The sequence below is a fragment of the Natrix helvetica genome (genome assembly GCF_964273705.1).
Source record: "Natrix helvetica genome assembly, chromosome: 7".
In the NCBI taxonomy this organism is placed as follows: Eukaryota; Metazoa; Chordata; class Lepidosauria; order Squamata; family Natricidae; genus Natrix; species Natrix helvetica.
Window position 1 is genome coordinate 3,565,392 of NC_138558.1, and position 22,913 is coordinate 3,588,304.

Here is a 22,913-nt window from a genome sequence, read left to right on the forward strand (position 1 = left end):
GAATTCCCTAAACCAGCCTTGCTTGCTTGCGTGAAGGCTTGTGGACTTCAACTCCCATAAGTCCCTCAACCAGCCTTGCTTGCTTGCGTGAAGACTTGTGGACTTCAACTCCCAGAATTCCCTAAACCAGCCTTGCTTGCTTGCGTGAAGACTTGTGGACTTCAACTCCCAGAATTCCCTAAACCAGCCTTGCTTGCTTCCTTGAAGGCTTGTGGACTTCAACTCCCATAATTCCCTCAGCCAGCCTTGCTTGCTTGCGTGAAGACTTGTGGACTTCAACTCCCATAATTCCTTCAACCAGCCTTGCTTGCTTGTGTGAAGACTTGTGGACATCAATTCCCATAATTCCCTAAACCAGCCTTGCTTGCTTCCTTGAAGACTTGTGGACTTCAACTCCCATAATTCCCTCAACCAGCCTTGCTTGCTTGCGTGAAGGCTTGTGGACTTCAATTCCCATAATTCCCCTAGAGAGCCTTGCTTGCTTGCTTGAAGACTTGTGGACTTCAATTCCCATAATTCCCTCAACCAGCCTTGCTTGCTTCCTTGAAGGCTTGTGGACTTCAATTCCCATAATTCCCCTAGAGAGCCTTGCTTGCTTGCTTGAAGACTTGTGGTCTTCAATTCCCATAATTCCCTCAACCAGCCTTGCTTGCTTCCTTGAAGACTTGTGGACTTCAACTCCCAGAATTCCCCTAGAGAGCCTTGCTTGCTTGCTTGAAGACTTGTGGACTTCAATTCTCATAATTCCCTCAACCAGCCTTGCTTGCTTCCTTGAAGACTTGTGGACTTCAACTCCCAGAATTCCCCTAGAGAGCCTTGCTTGCTTGCTTGAAGACTTGTGGACTTCAATTCTCATAATTCCCTCAACCAGCCTTGCTTGCTTCCTTGAAGACTTGTGGACTTCAACTCCCAGAATTCTCCTAGAGAGCCTTGCTTGCTTCCTTGAAGGCTTGTGGACTTCAACTCCCAGAATTCCCTCAGCCAGCCTTGCACAGGTTGTCTCTGAATTCAGGAGGTTCTCTCTTGGTTTGAGGTGCACCTTGGACATGTGGACCTTCTGCTCTGCCTCACCTCAAAGTGAGCCCGTGCCTTATGATCCATTGGCCTGGATGGAATAACAGAATGACAGAGTTGGAGGGGACCTTGGAGGTCTTCTAATCCAACCCCCTGTTCAGGCAGGAAACTCTCTACCATTTCAGACAAATGATTCTCTGATCTCTTCTTAAAAGCCTCCAGTGATGAAGCACCCACAACTCCTGGAGGGAAGCCGTTCCACTGATTCATTGTTCTCACCGTCAGGAAATTCCTCCTTCGTTCTAGGTTGCTTCTCTCCTTTATTAGTTTCCATCCGTTGCTTCTTCTCCTGCCTTCTGGTGCTTTGGGGAAGAGGTGGACCCCGCTCTTCTCTGTGGAATCTATGAGGTCTTCTCCTTCAGCTGAGGTTGGGGATCCTCAGGCCATCTCACACAGATGGTTCTCCAAAGGTGGTTTGCAAAATCTCCAAGGATGGAGCTCAGATACAGCTCGTCTGCCTGGAATCCACCCTGTATATCGGACATTAATACGATCAAGCAGGTCCAGAAGGATTTCGCGAGAAGAGTCCTCCGCTCCTCTGCTCACCATAGAATCCCTTACGCCACCAGGCTCGAAATTTTGGGCTTGGACAATCTGGAACTACGCCTCCTACGGTCCGATCTAAGCATAGTACACAAAATTGTCTGCTACAACGTCCAACCTGTCAACGACTACTTCAGCTTCAACCTCAACAATACTGGGGCAAACAATAAATACAAACTCAAGGTAAACCGCTCCTAACTCGATTGTGGAAAATACGACTTCAGCAACAGAGCGGTCAACGCCTGTTAATGCTCTACCGGACTCCGTTGTTACATCCTCAAACCCCTCCATAGCTTCAACTTCAAACTGTCCACCATGGACCTCACCCCATTCCTAAGCGGTCCGTAAAGGGGGCTTGCATAAGCCCACCAGTGTGCCTACTACCGTCTCCGTCCTACCGTCCCCATGTATTCATCCCCATTTCCTTCGTCCATGTCCATGTTTATATTTATACCTGCTATCTTGTACATGTTTAACAAACTAATAAATACTAAAATTACTAAATAGAATACGCCGGGAGAGAGGCTGCTCCATTGAATTTATATCTCCTCTGGTCAAAACATTCCTTTTTTAAAATTTTGAGTTCCTTTTGTATAGCTGCCCCCCCCCCGCCCCCCACGAATTGCACATTGTTCAAGTCCTGCCTCTGGGCACGACAGAAAATAACTCCCCCTTCCCTTCCCTGCAACAACCCTTCAAGAATTGGAAGACGACGTTATTAAGGGCGCTCTTAGCTTTCTCTCCATTAGGCTAAAATTACTCACCTCTTTCCACCATTCTTCTGAAGGATTTAGCCTTCAAGTCCCTCGCCCCTTCTGTGGGATGCTTGTCGTTGCACATCTAGGCTTTTGAATGTGTGCCCACGCTCCTGAAGTAGCAAGCAACAACCTTCATTAGTACAATCGCTCTCCGAGGCCTCTTGCAGAATCCTTCGAGCACGCTGACTTTTGGATTTTTGCCCCCCCTGTTTTAAGCCTCTCAGACATCTCAAGATATTGCTTTTATTTAACAGGAACGCCAGTATTTTCTCAGCAAACGGAGATAAGTGGGGAAACGTGCTTCGGAGCACCCCAGTTGTACAGTTATGTGCAAAAGTGCGATTTGAAGCCAATGTTCCCCTGTTTTATAATACCATTGGCGCCAAATGACTTTGATTCTCCTACTTATTCCGGAGGAGAAGGCTATTTCTAGCATGGCTCCCCCCGTGGCTTCCTTCGCAAGTGGGTAATTAAAAATAGGAGAATAGCAAAAGTTGGGAGGGACCCCTCAGAGGTCTTCTAGTCCAACCTCCTGCTCAAGCAGGAAACCCTACACCAAAGGGCTCTCCAATCTCTTCTTAAAAACCTTGCGTGATGGAGCACCCACAACTTCTGGTGGCAAGCTGTTCCACTGGTTAATCGTCCTCATTGTCAGGAAATTTCTCCTTAATTCCAGGTTGCTTCTCTCCTTGATGACGTTCCATGCGTTGCTTCTTCTCCTGCCTTCCTTCAGGTGCTTTGTAGAATAGATTGAATCCGTCTTCCCTGGGGCAGCCGCTCAAATATTGGAAGACTATCATGTCATCTTTAGTCCTTTTCTTCTGAACTTTTACAGAATGATAGACTTGGAAGGGACCTTAGAGGTCTTCTAGTCCAGCCCCCTGCTGGAGCAGGACACCCTATTTTTCTTTCTTTCTTCTTTCCTTCCTTCCTTCCTTTCTTTCCCTCTATCCATATCTATCTCCATCCTATCCATCCACCCACCCATCCATCCATCTATCTATCTATCCCTCTATCCCTTTATCCCTTTATCCCTCTATTTATCTATCGATCTATCCATCTCTCTATCAATCCATCTATCCTTCTCTATCTATCTATCTATCTATCTATCTATCTCTCTCTCTCTATCCCTCTATCCCTTTATCGCTCTATTTATCTATCCATCTATCCATCTCTCTATCAATCCATCTATACTTCTCTATCTCTATCTCTCTATCTATCCCTATCTATCTATCTACCTATCTCTCTATCCATCTATCCCTCTCTTTTGCTCTCTCTCTCTCTATCCCTCTATCCACCTCTCTATCAATCCATTTATCCTTTGATATCTGTCTCTCTATTTATCTATCTATCCCTATCTATCTATCTATCTATCTATCTATCTATCTATCTATCTATCCCTCTCTCTATCTCTCCCTATATCCATCTCTCTCTCTATCGATCTATCCCCCCTCTCTCTATCCCTATCTATCTACCCCTCTATCCTTCTCTCTTTCTCCCTCCCTCTCTCTCTATCTCTCCCTCCCTAATCTATCTATCAGTTTTCAAGAAAATATTGGACAACCATTTGTCTCTGATGATATAAGAACGCCTACCTCGGGCAGCAGGTTGGACTAGATGACCTCCAAGGTCTCTTCCAGCCCTTGGATTCTATGATTCTAAGAAATGCCACCCCCTCCCTCAAAGAAGTCACAGCAGGTGCACGATGGTGTGTGGCTTGTAGAATGTGGCCTAAATGTGAGGAAATGGATGGAAACATGTCACGATGTGGAGATGTCGGAAGAGACGGTTTATGGTGAGGAATGCTTGTTTGTCAAAAGAAGCTGAGATTTTTGGGCGGTTGAAAGGAAGGGCGTCCCACAAGGAGAAGCAAGGTGAAGAGTGAAGGAGGGTGAACGAGTGAAGGCATGGACCGAATACAAACACAAGGGTCTGATAAGCAACACTGGCTAGGGAATTCTGGGAGATGAAGTCCACGCTTCTTAAAATGCCTGAGAAACACTGATCGACAAAGAATGAATGAGGCTCGGACTGCAGCGAAGAGATAGAAAGGATGAACGAATGGGTGAAGAAGAAGAAGGAGAAGAAGAAGAAGAAGAAGAAGAGGAGGAGGAGGAGGAGGAGGAGGAGGAGGAGGAGGAGGAGGAGGAGGAGGAGGAGGAGAAGGAGAAGGAGGAGGAAAACGTTGACGTGCTGGTGAGAAAGAGAAAAAGTGAGAAGTCCAAAGGACAAAATGGTGGAAGGAAGGCATACAAAACATGGAAGGGACGGTCAGATTTAGCCAACGCTGTCATGTAAACTGGTTTTGTGCTCCCTTCCCATTCGGTTACTCTACGTTTTTATTACACACACACACACACACACACACACACACACACAAACACCAAGAGCTTATTCTTTACAGATCCTTGTTGCTATCTTTAAAGTAAGCGGAATGAAAAAAAATCAGATTTTTCACTGGGCGTTTTGTCCCTCTCTCTCTAAATTCCAGCTTTGGACAAAAAAATAGAAAAGGAAAGGAAAGGAAAAAGGAAAGGAAAGAGAAAAGGAAAGGGAAGGAGAGGAGAGGAAAGGAAAGGAAAGGAAAAGAGAAAGGAAATGAAAGGAAAAAGGAAAGGAAAAAGGAAAGGAAAAGGGGAAGGGAAGGGAAGGGAAGGAGAAAGGAGAAAGAAAAGGAAAGAAAAAGAAAGAAAAGAAAAGCCTCCATACAGAGAGGGGGGGGGGATTTGAAGACATGAATAACATCCTTTGTTTGTGTGTCCTTGATGGTGTGATGTTGCCAAAGAAGCCGCCCTGTGCTGAAATTGCCTGTCTGGTTATTCTTATAGTTTCTTTTCTGCAAGAGTAGCAGATGGAAATCTCTCTGCTTGTCCCATTGTTCCAGCCTGTCCTCCGGGGGGAGAAGAGCTCCGGTCGTCCTCAGAGGGCTTCCTGCTTTCCAAATAGTTATCTCCATGACCTTCTTGGAGAGTTTTCTGTCGCGCATCATGCCAGGCTGGTTGGCATGACAACCTTTCAAGCTCTGGAGGGTGGGCCTTTCAGAGTCCGGGGGAGAAAAGAGAAGGATGGAGGCAGGCAAGAAGAAAGACCAAGCCTCCCAGAAGTAGATCTCGAAGCCATCAGAGATGTTTGGTGGAAGATGGACTGAAGGCTGGGACACACATAGAACGTAGTATCACAGAGCTGGAAGGGACCTTGGAGGTCTTCTAGTCCAACCCCCTGCTTGAGCAGGAGACCCTGTTCCATTTCAGATAAATTGATTGTCCATTCTGTTTGTTGAAAGCCTCCAGTGATGGAGTATCCACAACTTCTGGAGGCAAGTTGTTCCACAGGTCAATTGTTCTGACTGTCGGGACATTTCTCCTTGGTTCTAGGTTAGATCTCTCCTTGATCAGTTCCCACCTGTGACTTCTTGTCTTGTCCTTAGGTGCTTTGGAGAATGGGTTGACTTGACCCCCTCTTCTGGGCAACAGCCCCTCAAATATTGGAAAACTGCTAGCATGCCACCTCTAGTCCTGGTACAGAATAACAGAACAACAAAGTTGGAAGGGACCTTGGAGGTCTTCTACTCCAACCCCTTGCTCAAGCAGGAGAGCATCTGCCATTCCAGGCAAGTGTCTGTCCAGTCTCTTCTTCAAAACCTCCAATGATGAAGCACACACAAGTCCTGGAGGGAAGCCATTCCACTGGTTAATTGTCCTCACTGTCAGGAAATTCCCCCTTAGTTACAGGTTGCTTCTCTCCTTGATTAGTTTCCACCCATCGCTTCTTGTCCTGCCCTCAGGTCCTTTGGAGAACAGGTTGACCCTCTTCTTCTTTGGGCCAGCCCCTCAAATATTGGAAGACACCTGTCAGGTAACCGCTAGTCCTGAGGCAACATCTGGATCCATCTTTTCCCTTGTTTAGAAGTTGAAAAGGAGGTGGAGAATCGGACATCGCACAGCCCCGAAAGATGCCCTTAGACATTGCCCAGCTTCTTCTTCCTGGGTCTCCAAACCAATTGCAGAATTCCAGCTTCCGTAATGGGTGATTTGCCCAGCCAGGCTCCACCGGGCAGAAAGAGGTCAAATAACTTCATTATTCCTCTTCTCAGCTTCCTTGGAAGCTAATTGGCTTTAACACCCAAGGTCCTGATTAGGACCTACAGGGCAGAAATTTGGCAGAAGTTGCAAACAAAGTGTGTGTGTGTTGCTGTTGTGTAAATCCTCTGGCAAACCACACCGCCTCTACACACACACACACACACACACACACACACCAGCGGCCAAGAGTCGGCCTTCCGCAGCAGGTGCGATTGGCGTAGGGCACACCCAGGCGCCCAAATTGTAATAATAGCCACTTAAGCATGATAATTAGAGCATCTCTACCGTGGCCGATATATTTTATCCCTCCAAGAGAGACTAATTTTTTTGGCAAGTCGGGAGTTTTTAAAGGGACCTCGTAAAAAACGCGGCGTTAACTCCGGGATCATAACTCTTGCCTTGTCAGGACATTGGGAGTGTTTTATGCGCCATGGAAATTAAACCGGGAGTGAAAGAGGCGCACCCAAGCATGGGCTGGGAAATAGATGGATTAATAAAGTGCCACCGGGGGACTGGCAGACAAGGTAGGCAGGCAGGCTGAGGAGGGGGGGGCAAAAGGGGGGTCGGGTTGAATTGCAATCAATTTGGGGAACTGGGGGGGGAGGGAGGGAAATTATTTTGCTGGAGAAAAATATGGAAATCGGCCCATCCCAGCCAGCTAAAGATAATCCAGTAGTAGCCTCGAGTAGCAAAACTACGAACACCAATATTTCATTCTTTTCTTAAAAGATCCAGGCGCTTTCCTGCCTGTGATATCAAGACATCTCCATAATTGCTTTTCTTCGTTCTTTCTTTCTTTCTTTCTTTCTTTCTTTCTTTCTTTCTTTCTTTCTTTCTTTCTTTCTTTCTTTTTCCTTTCCTTTTTTCTTTCTTTCTTTTTTCCTTTTTCCTTCTTTCTTTCTCTTACTTTCTTTTTTATTTTCTCTTTCTTTTCTTTTTTCTTTCTTTCCTTCTTTCCTTTTTTTTCTTTTTCTTTTTAGTCCTTTCTTTTTCTTGCTTGCTTTTTTACTTTCCTTTCTTCCTCCCTTATCTTTCTTCCTTTCCTTTCCCTTCCCTTCCCTTTTTCTTCTCTCCTTTTCTCTTTTTCTTTCTTTTTCTTTCTTTCTTTTTCTTTTCTTTCTTTCTTTTCTTTCCTTTCTTTCTTTTCTTTCTTTTTCCTTTCCTTTCCTTTTTCTCCCTTTCTTTTTCTTGTTTGCTTTTTTGCTTTCCTTTCTTCCCGCCTTCTCTTCCTTCCTTCCTTTTCCTTTCCTTTCCCTTTCCTTTCTCCTCTATCCTCTTCTCTCTCTTTTTCTTTCTCCTTTTCTTTCTTTCTCTTTTTCTTTCTTTCTTTCTTTCCTTCCGTCCATTCTTATGCTTGGGCTCCAAGGGGCCTTTCCATACTCTGTCTCCTAACTGCCTGTGTCTTTTCAAAAGCGGTCTTGGGCCTCTGCTCTTTTAGCATGTAGAAAATCTCTTTTGCTGGGCCTCCACTTCTTTAAGGATATTTGATCGTGAATTTTAACTGTGTTTTTCCCTTGACTCTTCAGCGGAGTAGAGGGACCGAGGTATCAATCAAAAGCATAAAGATATATTTATCCACAGCATTATTATCCTTCAGGAATAAATGCAGGAAACCACAGAGTAACCCCAGCAAACCTGGGTGTTCTTTGATAAAGTTGTTTGAAGGTGGTACTCAGTCTTTCTCAAACTTTAAAGTGTGTAGACTTCAATTCCCAGAATTCCCCTGTCAGAATGTATGGACCTCCACTCCCAGAATTCCCCTGTGTGGACTTCAACTCCCAGAATTCCCCTTGAGAATGTATGGATTTTAACTCCCAGAATTCCCCTGTCAGAATGTATGGACTTCAGCTCCCAGAATTCCCCTGTGTGGACTTCAATTCCCAGAATTCCCCTGTCAGAATGTGTGGACTTCAGCTCCCAGAATTCCCCTGTGTGGACTTCAACTCCCAGAATTCCCCTATGTGGACTTCAATTCCCAGAATTCCCCTGTCAGAATATGTGGACTTCAGCTCCCAGAATTCCCCTGTGTGGATGTCAGCTCCCAGAATTCCCCTGTCAGAATGGTGGACTTCAATTCCCAGAATTCCCCTGTCAGAATGTGTGGACTTCAGCTCCCATAATTCCCCTGTGTGGATTTCAGTTCCCAGAATTCCCCTGTGTGGACTTCAGCTCCCAGAATTCCCCTGTCAGAATGTGTGGACGTCAGCTCCCAGAATTCCCCTGTCAGAATGTGTGGCCTTCAAGTCCCAGAATCCCCCAGCCAGCATGTGTGGGCCTCAATTCCCACAATCCCCCACTCCTAGTCTGGGGAATTCTGGGACTTGAAGCTCACCCATCTTGCCAAGGTTGAGAAACACCGACGCAACCATCCCTCACAATGATCACACAACAATGAGCCGCGGTCGCCGAGTGGTTAGAGTGCAGTACTGCAGTTACTTCTGCTGACTGCCGGTTGCCTGTAATTTGGCAGTTCAAATCTCACCAGGCTCAAGGTTGACTCAGCCTTCCGTCCTTCCGAGGTGGGTGAAATGAGGAGCCAGATTGTTAGGGGCAAGAGGCTGACTCTGTAAACCCTTTAGAGAGGGCTGTAAAAGCACCGTAAAGCGGTATATAAGTCTAAGTGCCACAGCTATTGCTCTCCCCTGCCCTTGCCCCTTTCTTCTTTTTGCGTCCTTCTTTCTTTGCGGCGGCTGAGTCTATTTTCCTTCTCTCCCCCAGAAACCCGAATGCCTCAATCTTTCCTCCAAATAGGGCTGTGTGAGCCACCTAATCATCCCTCTTGTCCTGCGTGGGACCTTTGCCACGTCTGTAATAGCTTTCTTTCTTTCTTTCTTTCTTTCTTTCTTTCTTTCTTTCTTTCTTTCTTTCTTTCCTTTTTTTTCTTCTCCAAGCTCCCTCGCAGAAAGCAGGATGGCCCTTCTCTCCGACGTTGACCTGCAACTTTCTGGCCTCATTTTCTCTTCCCCAGAACGCCTCTTGTTTTCCATTCCGTCCCATTCCTCTTTCAATTGCTTCCCTTGTCAAAGGCAATTCATCGCACCAGAACCCGGCTGGCCTCTTGCTATCCCTCCGCATCTTTCTTGGATGCGACGAAAACAGTTCCCGCGAGCCTTGTTCCGAGCAGGGAAGGCCGCTTCCCCCACGCCCTGCCTTGGCTCCCAACGTTTAAGTGATGGATGAGTCTTGAGCGGAGGCACCGGAGACGATAGCGTCAATATTCACACACACACACACACACACACACACACATTGGCCTCCAGAGGCCATCCACGTTTGCGAAGTGTCATTTACACAATCGGTTATCTCCGCTGGGGCAGCCTTTGGCAATCGGCGGAGCGTATTATTTACTTAGCTCCAAAGAAAGCACAGAAGAGTTGGAGGGCACCTGAATGCACCTGGCCGATCACAAGCGAGCCCCAAATTTCTCTTGCAGAGCGAGACATGCGTTGAGTGAGCTTTGCTCCCTTTTACGACTTTCCCTGGGACGTTTCTTAAACGAACCCCCTGCAGTTGTTAAGTGAGTAACAGGGTTGTTAAGTGCTCTGATTTGGATAGAGCAGTATCTGCCAACTTTGGCAGCCTGAAGATAAGTGGACTTCCACTTCCAGAATTCCCCAGCCAGTATGTCTGCAGCTTGACTTGCTTTCCTGATCCCTCCCAAGTTCCATCCTTACTCACTCACTCACTCACTCACTCACTCACTCACTCACTCACCTGCCTTCCTGCCTGCCTGCCTGCCTGCCTGCCTGCCTTCCTGCCTGCCTGCCTATCCTATCCTATTCGTCCAACTATCCATTTTCTTCTGTTGTAGGCCTGAGGTAGCAGAATGTGAGGCAACTAGTAGTTGGAACAGAGTTCTTTTCAGGTGGGGAGGGGGAGTAGAACGTCTAACTCCTTAGCATCAGAGCGTATTAATTACTGTAAAAGAAATACTAATGATCTGATGGTCATTTTGAAAAATGCTTTCTTAGCGAACACCTAGAAGCCAAGAGCATATGTGCCAAATTTCAGGTTTGTATAGATTATACAGATTATATATAGATTAAGGCCACACTTGGAGTGTTGCATCCAGTTTTGGTGACCACGATGTCAAAAAGATGTGGGGACTCTAGAAAGAGTGCAGAGAAGAGCAGCAAAGAGGATTAGGGGACTGGAGACTAAAACATGTGAAGAGCGGTTGGAGGAACTGGGTAGGTCTAGTTTAATGCAAAGAAGGACGAGGGGAGACATGATAGCATCTTCCAATATCTCAGGGGTTGCCACAAAGAAGTGGGAGTCAAGCTATTCTCCAAGGCACCTGAGGGTAGAACAAGAAGCAATGGGTGGAAACTAATCAAGGAGATAAGCAACCTGGAATTAAGATCTTCTCTGGCTTGGAGAGCTGCCAGGCCGACATCTGCAAAACCTGGCCAGGAGTCTCGGAGAGTCCCGAACCAATTAAGCGAACTGATTGTCTCCTGCAAACTCCACTCCCCTGTCGCTCCTCTTTTATTTCCTCTGGGAGGGGCCATTCATCATCCACCTGTGGTCCTTCTCCCAAGTGGACCTCTGTTCCTTAGCTCTTCCCTTCATCTGGCAGCTCTCTGCATGCACACACTGGGAACAGGCTCCAGCTGTTCTTCTGCCCCACTGATGTCTGACTCTGAAGGCAGCTGATAACTGTCAGACGGCCCTGGCCCCCTCTCTGCCTCCGACACAGAACCCTCATAAGAGCCTTCCCCAGACTCCAGGACTGGCCCAGGTTCCTCCCCAACCTCCTCACTGTCCGAATCTGCTTCCAGCTCCCGTGGCCACTAGCAGGCCACAAGAGGTTGTAAGTCGAGGACTGCATGTACGGCATTCCCTTCTTGAGATGGGAACTTGGACTTCCGGTTCCGGCGGCTACGGCGACAGGCAGATCGCTGCCTGCTCCAGCTCTCCCGGTGGGCTTCCCCCGCTTCTGGGGGGGCACAAGACGCCTTGGAGGGGCGTCTTGCCGAAGGAACGGCTCGCGGAGGGTCCTGGCGTCGGCGGCGGCTGGCGGGGGCTCCTCCGCTTCGTTCTAGGCATCGGGGAGCAGTTTTGGAGGACGTGCGTGCGCACGCGTCTCGCCCCATGCCGATCGGAGAACACACTTCCGAACGAAGCAGCGGCAGTATGGTGAGAGGCTTCCTTTCTGCATTCCTTCGCTTTTGAATTGATGAACTTTTCAGCACTTTTAAAAAGTTAAACTTTCGGATCCCTGCTAGAGGTGCGGCTAGAGGGAGGGGGATTTCCCCCCCTCCCTTGGACAAGCGGCTTGAAAAGACTTTCCTTCCATCCCCAGAGAGGAGGAGGGGGGAGAGCCAACTAATGATGCCTCACCCCTATAAAAGTGATTTTCATTCGACCTAGCTCCAGAACTAATGGATGAACTGAGAACTTTTTGAACTTTTAAAAATTTTACTATGCCTCTGAGCCCAAAGCTGGCAGGGCAAGATGGCACACTTCCGTTGTCTTCATGAATTGTGAAACCTGACTCCACCTTTAAAATTCAGGCTTCCGGTCTTTGTCTCCGAGTCACCCAGAGGAATTTCTTGTGGATTGCTACTTTCTGAACTCTTTGGAGAAAAAAACTTTCATCTACTGCTAGAGTGACTAAAGAAATCCCCATCTGTTTGGATCCTCTGCCTTCTGAATTCGCCTGCCTGCTCTACCTCTCCAGCTGCCCAGTCTCTACTTTGACTGATCTCCTTGCTTCATAAACCATGTCTCCAAAAAGACCACCTCCTGGAAAGCCTGGCTTTGCTACTTCTGCTCCAACGTCTGCAACGTCTAGTCCAGCTACACAGTCAAAGATATCAGAACTGATGCAACCCAAGACTACAGAGATAGACTTCCAACAAATGCTTCAACAAATTTTACAAGGCCAGGAGGAAATTAAGAAACAGTTAAGGGAAATGAAAGATGAAATTAAACAGAATCAAGCCCAAATCTTTAAGAACTCACAGAGACTGGACCTTGTGGAGGGTGGGGTGGCGGAGGCGAGGGGGGGGGTAGAGGCCTTACAGAAGGGGAACAAAGAACTTGACATCCAACAAATGAAAGCAGAGTTTGAAAGAATGTCCTTTTATCTTAGATTTCAAAATGTAATAGAAGCAGATGGGGAAAATATAAGGGACATTATGACTAACATTTTAGCTGAATACATACACAAAGATAAACAGCAGATGGAATGGGAGATAGATCTAGCTTATAGAGTGAATTCAGCATATGCCAGAACACATAATGTACCCAGGGAGGTTCATATTAAATTTCTTAGGAAAACCACAAGAGATGAAATTCTGGGTGTACAAAGGGGGCAAACACTGACATACCACGATAGGGAGATAACCATTCTAAAGCAGATTCCCAAAAAAATTAGGGAAAAAAGGAAAAGCTATTCGCAATTGGCGAATAAATTATACCAGAAGGGGGTGTGGTTTAGATGGTTGATGCCTGAAGGTATGCTGATATTCTGGGAGGAGACAAGAATCAGAATCAACACACCCATAGAGGCACAGGCCTTTATGGAAAAAAACAAAGCGAACCTAGAAAAAACAGATGACACTACAACGGTTATGCAGGACACGGGAGGGGCCGGAGCTCTGCCAGCGGGGGGTGAAGGGGCAACACCAAGAAAGCTCAGATCACAAAAATAAATAAGAAAACCACAATGTTATAAACAGACCGAAAGTATTAATGAATTTACAACTAGACTATATATTATAATTATATAAACTGATTGAAAAGTATTTTTTCTAGAATTAATATGCTGATTTTTTTTATGACTATGTAATAAGGTTTGATATTTTGATGTAACCTAGGAGTCTGGAGGGAGGGGGCGTCTGCCATACTTGCAACTGCCAAAATTTGTAACTATTCCACTTACCCTTTTCCGCATAAATGTTTTTAAAAAAACCAATAAAACTTCTTGAAAAAAAAAAAAAAAAAAAAGATGGGAACTTGGTGGAAAAAATGAACCATTTCAAGCGTGGCAAATGTCAGTCTCACCTTTCGGTCCCGGCTCCGAAATTTACCTTTTTTCATGAAATTCTGGCTGGCTGAAAATTAAAGTTGATTGTACGCGGCTCAAAGAAAATGGCGCGTTTTATTCTCCTCTCTTCTTGCCTTCCTTTTCATCTATTATCCAGCCTGTGTCGAATTTTATATTCTAAGTTTTCAGAAAAGGAAAAAATGCCCTCTTGGACTCCATAACAGTCTTTGCACACTGATTGCTCTGCGGATCTTATCTGCTCAATAAATATTTTTCCAGCTTCTTCCTTTTTTTAAAAAAAAACCACAAGATGCCTTTATCGGGAGTCCTGGATTTACATCCATTCGTTTAGTGACCATTCCAAGTTACCAGGGCACGGAAAAAGCGATGTATGATTGTTCTTCGCACTTACGACCGTTGCAGTATCCTCTAGGGTCAGGGGATTGAAATTCAGACGCTTGGCAATGGGCTCATATTTATGACGGTCGCAGTGTCCCGGGGGGGATGTCACGTGATCCCCTTCTGTGACCTGGCCAGCAAAGTCAACCGGATTCAGGTGACTTTGTTAACAGTGATTCGCTTAACGACTGTGGAGAGAAAGGCAGTAAAATGGGGCAAAACTCACATAACAATTGTCTCACCTAGCAACAGTAATTTTGGGCTCAATTGTGGAAGGAAGGAAGGAAGGAAGGAAGGAAGGAAGGAAGGAAGGAAGGAAGGAAAGAAAAAAAATGGAGAGTGGGAGGGAAGGAGAGAGGAAGAAATCCAATGGATGGTTGAATGGATAGGAAGGAAGGAAGGAAGGAAGGAAGGAAGGAAGGAAGGAAGGAAGGAAGGAAGGGGAATACAATGGATGATTGGATGGATGGGATAGGATATGATAGGGTAGGATAGGATAGGATAGAAGGAAGGAAGGAAGGAAGGAAGGAAGGAAGGAAGGAAGGAAGGAAGGAAGGCTTCGGTTGGGTTGGGTTGGGTTGGGTTGGGGTAGGGAAGGAGGGAGGGAAGAAGGAATACAATGGATGGTTGGATGCATAGGATAGGATAGGATAGGATAGGATAGGATAGGAGGGAGGGAGGGAGGAAGGAAGGAAGGAAGGAAGGAAGGAAGGAAGGAAGGGTGGGGTAGGGTTGGCTTGGGTTGGCTTGGGTTGGGTTGGGTAGGGTTGGGTTGGGGTAGGGAAGAAGGGAGGGAAGAAGGAATACAATGGATGGTTGCATGCATAGAATAGGATAGGAGGGAGGGAGGGAGGGAGGGAGGGAGGGAGGAAGCAAGGAAGGAAGGAAGGAAGGAAGGAAGGAAGGAAGGAAGGAAGGAAGGAAGAAAGGGTAGGGTAGGGTTGGGTTGGCTTGGGTTGGGTTGGGTAGGGTTGGGTTGGGGTAGGGAAGAAGGGAGGGAAGAAGGAATACAATGGATGGTTGCATGCATAGAATAGGATAGGAGGGAGGGAGGGAGGGAGGAAGGAAGGAAGGAAGGAAGGAAGGAAGGGTAGGGTAGGGTAGGGTTGGGTTGGGTTGGGTTAGGGAGGGAGGGTTGGGAGGGATCAGGAAAGCAAGCCAAGGCTGGGGAATTCTGGGCATGGAAGTCCGCTCATCTCCCAGCTGCCACGGTTGAGAAAGGCTGCTCTCTCCAGATCCGAGCAATTGCATTCCCCATACAGCTCAGCTGGGAGGGGAAGGAGCTTGTTACTTATTTAATAAACATCAGCAAAGATCAAAAGAAGAGAGATTAAAGAAAGTGCAAGATAAAGGAGAGGTTATATATCTGCCTGCACAAAACTTTCCTGAGCTGCTGGAACCAAACTGGTGAGAAATTAGCACATTCAGCCCCAAAGGGAGTGCGTCAAAGAGCCGTCCAGAAATGGAAAGTAGGTCACCAGGTGATCCTCCTTCCACTACTCTGTACCGTGCAGAGAATAAGTGGAGGAGCAGGGATCAACGTATCCCAGATCCAGGAGTGAGATTCTCTGGACTAGAGCACCAAAGCTTCATAAAATAGATTTTAGCCTTTTTCTCTGACCCTTGAGTATTCCGTTACTTTCTTTTAAATGATATGCAGTAATTTTTTGGGTGTAACAGTAAAAACACGTTGATTTACAATGGCACTAGCATTTCTCCCTGGGATTCTTCCGTCTGTGGCACCCGTCTGAAGCAAGAAGCATTTATTTGAACAATTATAGATTTTCCCCCACTGCTCAGGAATAGAGATATATCATGCATGCGCATTTTACTGCCTCGGAAAACAAGGGACGGTTAAATAGCTTATTGTTCAAAATAACTCCCCACCCAGGTTTAGTAAGAGAGTGGAGAGAAAATAGATAAAGATAAAAGAGGGAAAAGGGAGGGAGAGATTTGGAGAGGGGAGGGGAAGAGAAGAAGGTGATATGGGAGGGTGGGAGCGAGGGAGAGAATGAGGGAGGAATGAAAGAGAAGGGAAGGCTAGAGAGAGTGGAAGGGAAGGGGGAAGGGGAGGAGAGAGGGAGGAAGGGAGGAGAAAATGTGGGAGGAAGAGAAGGGAAGGGAAGAGAGGGTAAGGGGAGGAAGAAAGGAAGGAAGGAAGGAAGGAAGGAAGGAAGGAATGTGGGAGGAAGGGAAGGAGAGAGGGTAAGGGGGGAGGAAGGAAGGAAAGAAGGAAGGAAGGTGGGAGGAAGGGAAGGAGAGAGGGTAAGGGGGGAGGAAGGAAGGAAAGAAGGAAGGAAGGTGGGAGGAAGGGAAGGAGAGGGGAAGGGAAGGGGAAGGGAGGGAGGAAGGAAGGAGAGAAGATGGGAGGAATGCAAGAGAAGGGAAGGAGAGAGAGGGGAAGGGGAGGGGGAAGGGGAGGAAGGAAGGAAGGAAGGAGAGAAGATGGGAGGAATGCAAGAGAAGGGAAGGAGAGAGAGGGGAAGGGGAGGGGGAAGGGGAGAAAGGGCAGGATGGAGAGAGGGAGGGAGGGAGGGAGGGAAGGAAGGAAGGAAGGAAGGAAGGAAAGAATGTGGGAGGAAGAGAAGGGAAGGGAAGGAAAGAGAGGATAAGGGGAAGAAGGCAGGCAGGAAGGCAGGAAGGCAAGTGGGAGGAAGGGAAGGAGAAAGGGGGAGGGGGGAGGAAGGAAAGAAAGAAGGAAGGAAGGAAAGAGGGAGGAAGGATGGGAAGCAGAGGGTAAGGGAAGGTGGAAGGGAGGAAGGAAGGAGATAATGTGTGAGGAAGGGAAGGGAAGGAGAGAGAGTAAGGGAAGGGGGAGGGGGAGGAAGGAAGGAAGGAAGGAGAGAAGATGGGAGGAATGCAAGAGAAGGGAAGGAGAGAGCGGGGGAAGGGAGGGGGAAGGGAAGGAAGGGCAGGAGGGAGGGAGGAGGGAGGGAAAGAAGGAAGGAAGGAGAGAATGAGGGAGGAAGGGGAGGGAAGGGAGTGGAAGGGGAGGGAGGGAGGAAGGAAGGAAGGAAGGGTGATAAATTCTTTTACCAAGCTGGGAGTTGAAGTCTTCCATCTTCCAGCTGGCCTACATGGAGAAGGTCTCCAAAGCCTTTGAAGTCTGCCCAAGGAAGAGAGGGGCCTGGGGGGGAGGGGGCTTCCCTGTGTCCCCTTCATGCTTCCTGCATTTAAGATGCCCTTGTAATCTGCTTTTAATCGGGCTTCACTTCTCCAAGAGGCCCCAGGCGATTCTCTCCCAGCCCTGAGGCAAAGGGTCGGGTTTCATTAATCCATGTGGTAAATAATAGGCAGAATAAAAACAATGGCACCAGTCTTTCCCCAGAAATATATATATATGTATTTTCCTCCCTAGGCATGAACGTCATGGAAAGCTCCCCGTACGAGCCCTTTGTAAGAGGCTTTGATTACGTCCGCCTGGCGTCCATCACTGCAGGTAAGGCGTGAAATCCACGGAAGACAGATTGTTGCAACCTGAGGGAATTAAGAAACCTCCTTTAATGCTTTAACTTTCCTTGCTCACTTTGTAAGTAACTCCAGGTGGCAAACCATTCCTGGTAATCCTTTTCTTCCCATAACAACAACCCTGTGAGGTAGGTTGGGCTGACAGAGGAGGGATGGGACTGGCCCAAAGTCCCACTGGCTTGAAAGCCTAAGGTGGGACTAGAACTCACCGTCTCCTGGTGATCAGCCCAAAGTCACCCGTTTCACTTCTAAGGCAAGACTAGAACTCACCCTCCCCCACTTTCTGGCCTGCTGCCTTAACCACTAGGCCACCCTGACACTTTTCTACTCCCTCCGTCCAAAAGAGGCATTGGGCACATGCTCCAAAGAGCAGCAAAACTCTTGAGATCTTTTCTAAGGTGGTTATCCGAGAAGCCTCGTTAGCCCCCAGGGAGCCTTTTCCCACAGGCAGGCTGGGTCTCCCTTGCGCCTGGCCGACAGAGACGGACAGCTCCAGCCGCTTCCAAGGGAACAACACATCATAGGTTCTGCAAGGGCCCTAATTAGGACTACCATTATGCCCGGTAATTGGCCGATCAATCCAGCTCTCCTGCTCTCCACTTGCCGAGTGGGTCTCAAGGTCACACAGGCCCAGGAAATGGATTCCCCACATGCTCCATTAGACAATTCCATCACATGGAGGTCGCCCAGCCGAGGCGGCCTCCACTCCGCCAGAGAGACTCCGGCAGAAAGTATCGCTTTGCTGTTGTTTCTCAGCCAATTTAAGATGGGGGGGAGGGAGGAATTCAACCCCCAGAATTCCCTAGCTAGCAAAGGAATTCTGGGGGTTGAAGTCCATCCCTCTCAAAGCATGATGGGTGAGGGATTCTGGGGGTTGAAGTCCATCCCTCTCAAAGCATGATGGGTGAGGGATTTTGGGAGTTGAAGTCCATCCCTCTCAAAGCATGATGGGTGAGGGATTTTGGGAGTTGAAGTCCATCCCTCTCAAAGCATGATGGGTGAGGGATTCTGGGGGTTGAAGTCCATCCCTCTCAAAGCATGATGGGTGAGGGATTCTGGGAGTTGAAGTCCATCCCTCTCAAAGCATGATGGGTGAGGGATTCTGGGAGTTGAAGTCCATCCCTCTCAAAGCATGATGGGTGAGGGATTCTGGGGGTTGAAGTCCATCCCTCTCAAAGCATGATGGGTGAGGGATTTTGGGAGTTGAAGTCCACCCCTCTCAAAGCATGATGGGTGAGGGATTCTGGGGGTTGAAGTCCATCCCTCTCAAAGCATGATGGGTGAGGGATTCTGGGAGTTGAAGTCCATCCCTCTCAAAGCATGATGGGTGAGGGATTCTGGGAGTTGAAGTCCATCTCTCTCAAAGCATGATGGGTGAGGGATTCTGGGAATTGAAGTCCAGCCATTATAAAGCATGATGGGAGAGGGATTCTGGGAGTTGAAGTCCACCCATCTTAAAGCAGGATGGCTGGGGGATTCTGGGAGTTGAAAAACAATCACAAATCCCTTTTTTCATTTCTGTTGTAAATTCAAACGATCAATCAATTGATGATTCTAAGTCAAGGACTATCTAGGGATCAATAAAAGGGCTCCGTTCGCTTCCATGCAGACAATTCGGACTTTCTGGCCATCTTTAGGCCCAAGAAGAAGAAAAAAATTAAACAGGGATACGATCGCTCTCCTAAAAGTTTTGAAACCCCAGGGTCTCCAGGGAGACAGCCACAACAACGAAGAAGGAGTCTGTGGCTGCCCAAACTTGCTTTTTGACATTTGTGACAGTCGCGCGCGCACACCCCTGTGGGAACGGAAGTCTTGACGGGGCTGTCACAGAACCGGAGATCCCAGTGACAGGAAGTCAAATGCCGGCTGAATGTTGGAGAAACGTCCCCAGAGAGAAAATGGAGGTTGACCCAAGAGGGGCTAAAACCGTAACCCGGTCTGGGATTTCTGTTTTTTTTTTTTCCACTGCAATGCCTGCCCTTGAGCAGGGGGAGTTGGGGTTGGACTGGATGACCTCAAGGGTCCCTTCCGCCGCATGCCATAGCCCTCCTTGGTGCCTTTCTCTTCCGCAGGCTCCGAGAACGAGGTCACGCAGGTCAACCGCTGCCTGGATGCCGCCAAGGCCTGCAACGTGGACGAGCTGTGCCAGCGGCTGCGGACCGAGTACGTTTCCTCCTGCATCCGCCGGGGGCCCCGGGCCGACCCCTGCAACCGCTCCAAGTGCCACAAGGCCCTGCGGAAGTTCTTCGACCGGGTGCCACCCGAATACACCCACGAGCTGCTCTTCTGCCCCTGCGTGGACACGGCCTGCGCCGAGAGACGCCGGCAGACGATCGTGCCCACTTGCTCCTACGAAGCCAAGGAGAAGCCAAACTGCTTGACGCCGCTGGACGCCTGCCGGGGAAACTACGTTTGCAGGTACCAACGCTGGCCTGCGGAGAAGGTCGCATCCACAAAACACACTGACCCAGGTTGCTGAATTAGCCCTTTGGCGGCTAAGCGGAAGCATCGCTTTTAACACAACACGCTGGGTTCACCCAGGGTGTCACTCTCCCGTCACCCCCTCCCCTCCCCCAAATAAATACTATCGGGGGTGAATCCTAACTAGGTTTATCAAGCGTCTGTCTTCCCTCTGTCGGATTCAGAGGGTTGTGGGAACCCGGTCGGAGTGGCTGGAGGCAAAAAAGTATGAGGCAGGACTAGAACTTACTGTCTCCTGGTGATCAGCCCAAAGTCACCCAGGCTATTTTCATGGCTAAGACGGGACTAGAACTCCCAAAGACCACACAGTCCTCCTTCTTCTCCTGCTTTCCCCTCCTCCTCCTCCTCCACTCCACAAGCCCCACTCCCTTCTAGCACTGATGATGTTCCCTAGTTGGGTCATGAAACGTCTGCCCGAAAACCACCAAGATCAGAGAGCATCAAGGGCCCCACAGTCTTCCTCCTCCTCCTGCTTTCCCCCTCCTCCTCATTCTCTTCCTTCCTCCTTCACTCCGCAAACCCCACTCCCTTCTAGCACTGATGACGTTCCCTAGTTGGGTCATGAAATGTCTGCAAGAAAACCACCAAGATCAGAGGGCATCAAGGACCCCACAATTCTCCTCCTCCTCCTCCCCCTCCCCCTCCTCCTCCTTAGAGAGCACCAAGGACCCCCACAGACTTCCTCCTCCTCCTGCTTTCCCCCTCCTCCTCATTCTCTTCCTTCCTCCTCCTCCACTCCGCAAACCCCCCTCCCTCAGACGACTTCTGGGAGTCGAAGTCGGCCGAAATGTCTGACGCGGATCACAGCAATGAGCACCTTTGTCCCCCTTTCCATCTCTCTTCTTCTGCCGGCCAAGCATTCCTGTGGCTCTTGGAAGTTTTGACTCCCTTAGATAAATGTAAATGGAAATATAAATAATGTAAAATGCTGTTGTTCGCATCTCTCTCTGCCTCTGGGCTTTAGCAGGCCTTTCATCCCTTTTTTCGCTTGTTAACTGTTTTGATCTTGGTTGATGTTTAATAAATAAATGAAGACTGGGGAGTGGGGGGGGGGGGTGTTATCCTCGCTGGGCTGAGTGGCAGGTGTGCGAGCTCTGATACGGGAAATGTCCTGGTTGCAAACTAAGGTGGAAATCAGCCCCTGCAGTTCTATCTCTCTCTGTGTGTCATCTTTCTTTCTTTCTTTCTTTCTTTCTTTCTTTCTTTCTTTCTTTCTTTCTCTTTCTTTCTTTCCCTCTTCCTTCCTTTCTCCCTCCCTCCCTCCCTCCCTCCCTCCCTTCCTGTATCTATTTACATCTATCCATATATCTGTAGTTATATATCTCTCTGCCTCTATCTATCTATCTATCTATCTATCTATCTATCTATCTATCTATTCTTTCTATCTATCTATCTATCTATTCTTTCTATCTATCTATCTATCTATCTATCTATCTATCTATTCTTTCTATCTATCTATCTATCTATCTACCTATCTATCTATCTATCTATTCTTTCTATCTATCTATCTATCTATCTATTCTATCTATCTATCTATCTATTCTTTCTATCTATCTATCTATCTATTCTTTCTATCTATCTATCTATCTATCTATCTATCTATCTATCTATTCTTTCTATCTATCTATCTATCTATCTATCTATCTACCTATCTATCTATCTATCTATTCTTTCTATCTATCTATCTATCTATCTATTCTATCTATCTATCTATCTATCTATTCTTTCTATCTATCTATCTATCTATCTATCTCTCTCTCTATCTATCTATCTATCTATCATCTATCTATCTATCTATCTATCATCTATCTATCTATCTATCTATTTTTTTTCTATCTATACTATGGTATTTATCATCTACTGGTATCTATCTATCTATATTTATTTATCTATCTCCTTCCTCTCTCTCTCTCTCTCTCTCTCTCTCTCTCTCTCTCTCTCTGTCTCTATGTGTGTATATATATATATATATATATATATATATATATATATATATATATATATATATATATATATATATATATATATATATATATATATATATATATATATATATATATATATATATATATATATATATATGTTAGATTGGGTAATGAAAGGCACAAAAGGCTAAGAAAACAACAGCTCTTTATTTGGTCAAGCACAGGCATCCACTGAGGGAGAGGTCTGGCAGCTCTCTTTTTAAAGGGGAGCTGTCCAGCGCTTCAGCCAATCAGGTCTCTCTCTGTTTCCTCCTGAAAAGAGAGGACCTGATCAGGAACTACTATTGTCCTTGCAACAACTAGAGGGGGAGTATCTAACAATATAGATCTATCTATCTATCATCTATCTATCTATCTATCTATCTATCTATCTATCTATCTATCTATCCATCCATCCATCCATCCATACATACATACATACATACATACATACATACATACATACATACACATACATACATACATACATACATACATAACGGCCCCCCATTTGCTGCCCTTCCTCTCTCCTAGATCTCGTTATGCTGAGTTTCAGGTCAACTGCCAACCATCTGGGCTCCCCTCGGGAACTGGATGCCACAAGGAGAACTACGCTGCCTGCTTGTTGGCCTACACCGGCATCATCGGTAGGGACTCTGAGGTGTTTTTATTTTATTTTTAATGCTATCAAGAACGACGGGCGAGGGGGGATTTTGCCTTTATTTCGTTAATTGAATGCATCTGTTCATTTGCTCATTGCACCGTCCTGGTTACTGAAATACACAGACATGCAGCTCTTCTGATCCCCAGAAGCGGCGTCCAGTGGGAGGCTGGGCAAATGGACAAGATGCTGGGCACAGCTTGCGATGCGTCCAGTATTGTCCATTCAGACAGACTGGGCCATTCTGTAGTGGTCTCTAACCTCAAGAGAGAAATCCCCCCTCCCAGGACATTATTTTCACCATCCTTGAGAAATTCCTGGAAAACCTCTCTCATCTCTACAAGTGCAGAGTAGCTGATGAAAATAATGAGGGCTAGAAACTTGCTAACCTGAATCATGTATTACGTTGTTTTGTGTGTTGCACAGACAGACAGACAGACAGACAGACAGACAAGGTGGATAGGTAGGTAGGTAGGTAGGTAGGTAGGT

General features: G+C 47.2%; 1 protein-coding gene across 1 annotated transcript in view; it reads left to right on the forward strand.

The window, feature by feature from the left end:
- GFRA4 (GDNF family receptor alpha 4) overlaps window positions 1-22,913 on the forward strand; it is a gene marked incomplete at both ends in the record, with an annotated part of 90,888 nt that overhangs the window by 55,671 nt on the left and 12,304 nt on the right. Inside the window, 3 exons of the mRNA XM_081960310.1 lie at window positions 17,209-17,289; window positions 19,391-19,736; window positions 22,298-22,410. Of these exons, the coding sequence (XP_081816436.1) occupies window positions 17,209-17,289; window positions 19,391-19,736; window positions 22,298-22,410 (540 nt within the window). The remainder of the gene's footprint in view (window positions 1-17,208; window positions 17,290-19,390; window positions 19,737-22,297; window positions 22,411-22,913) is intronic.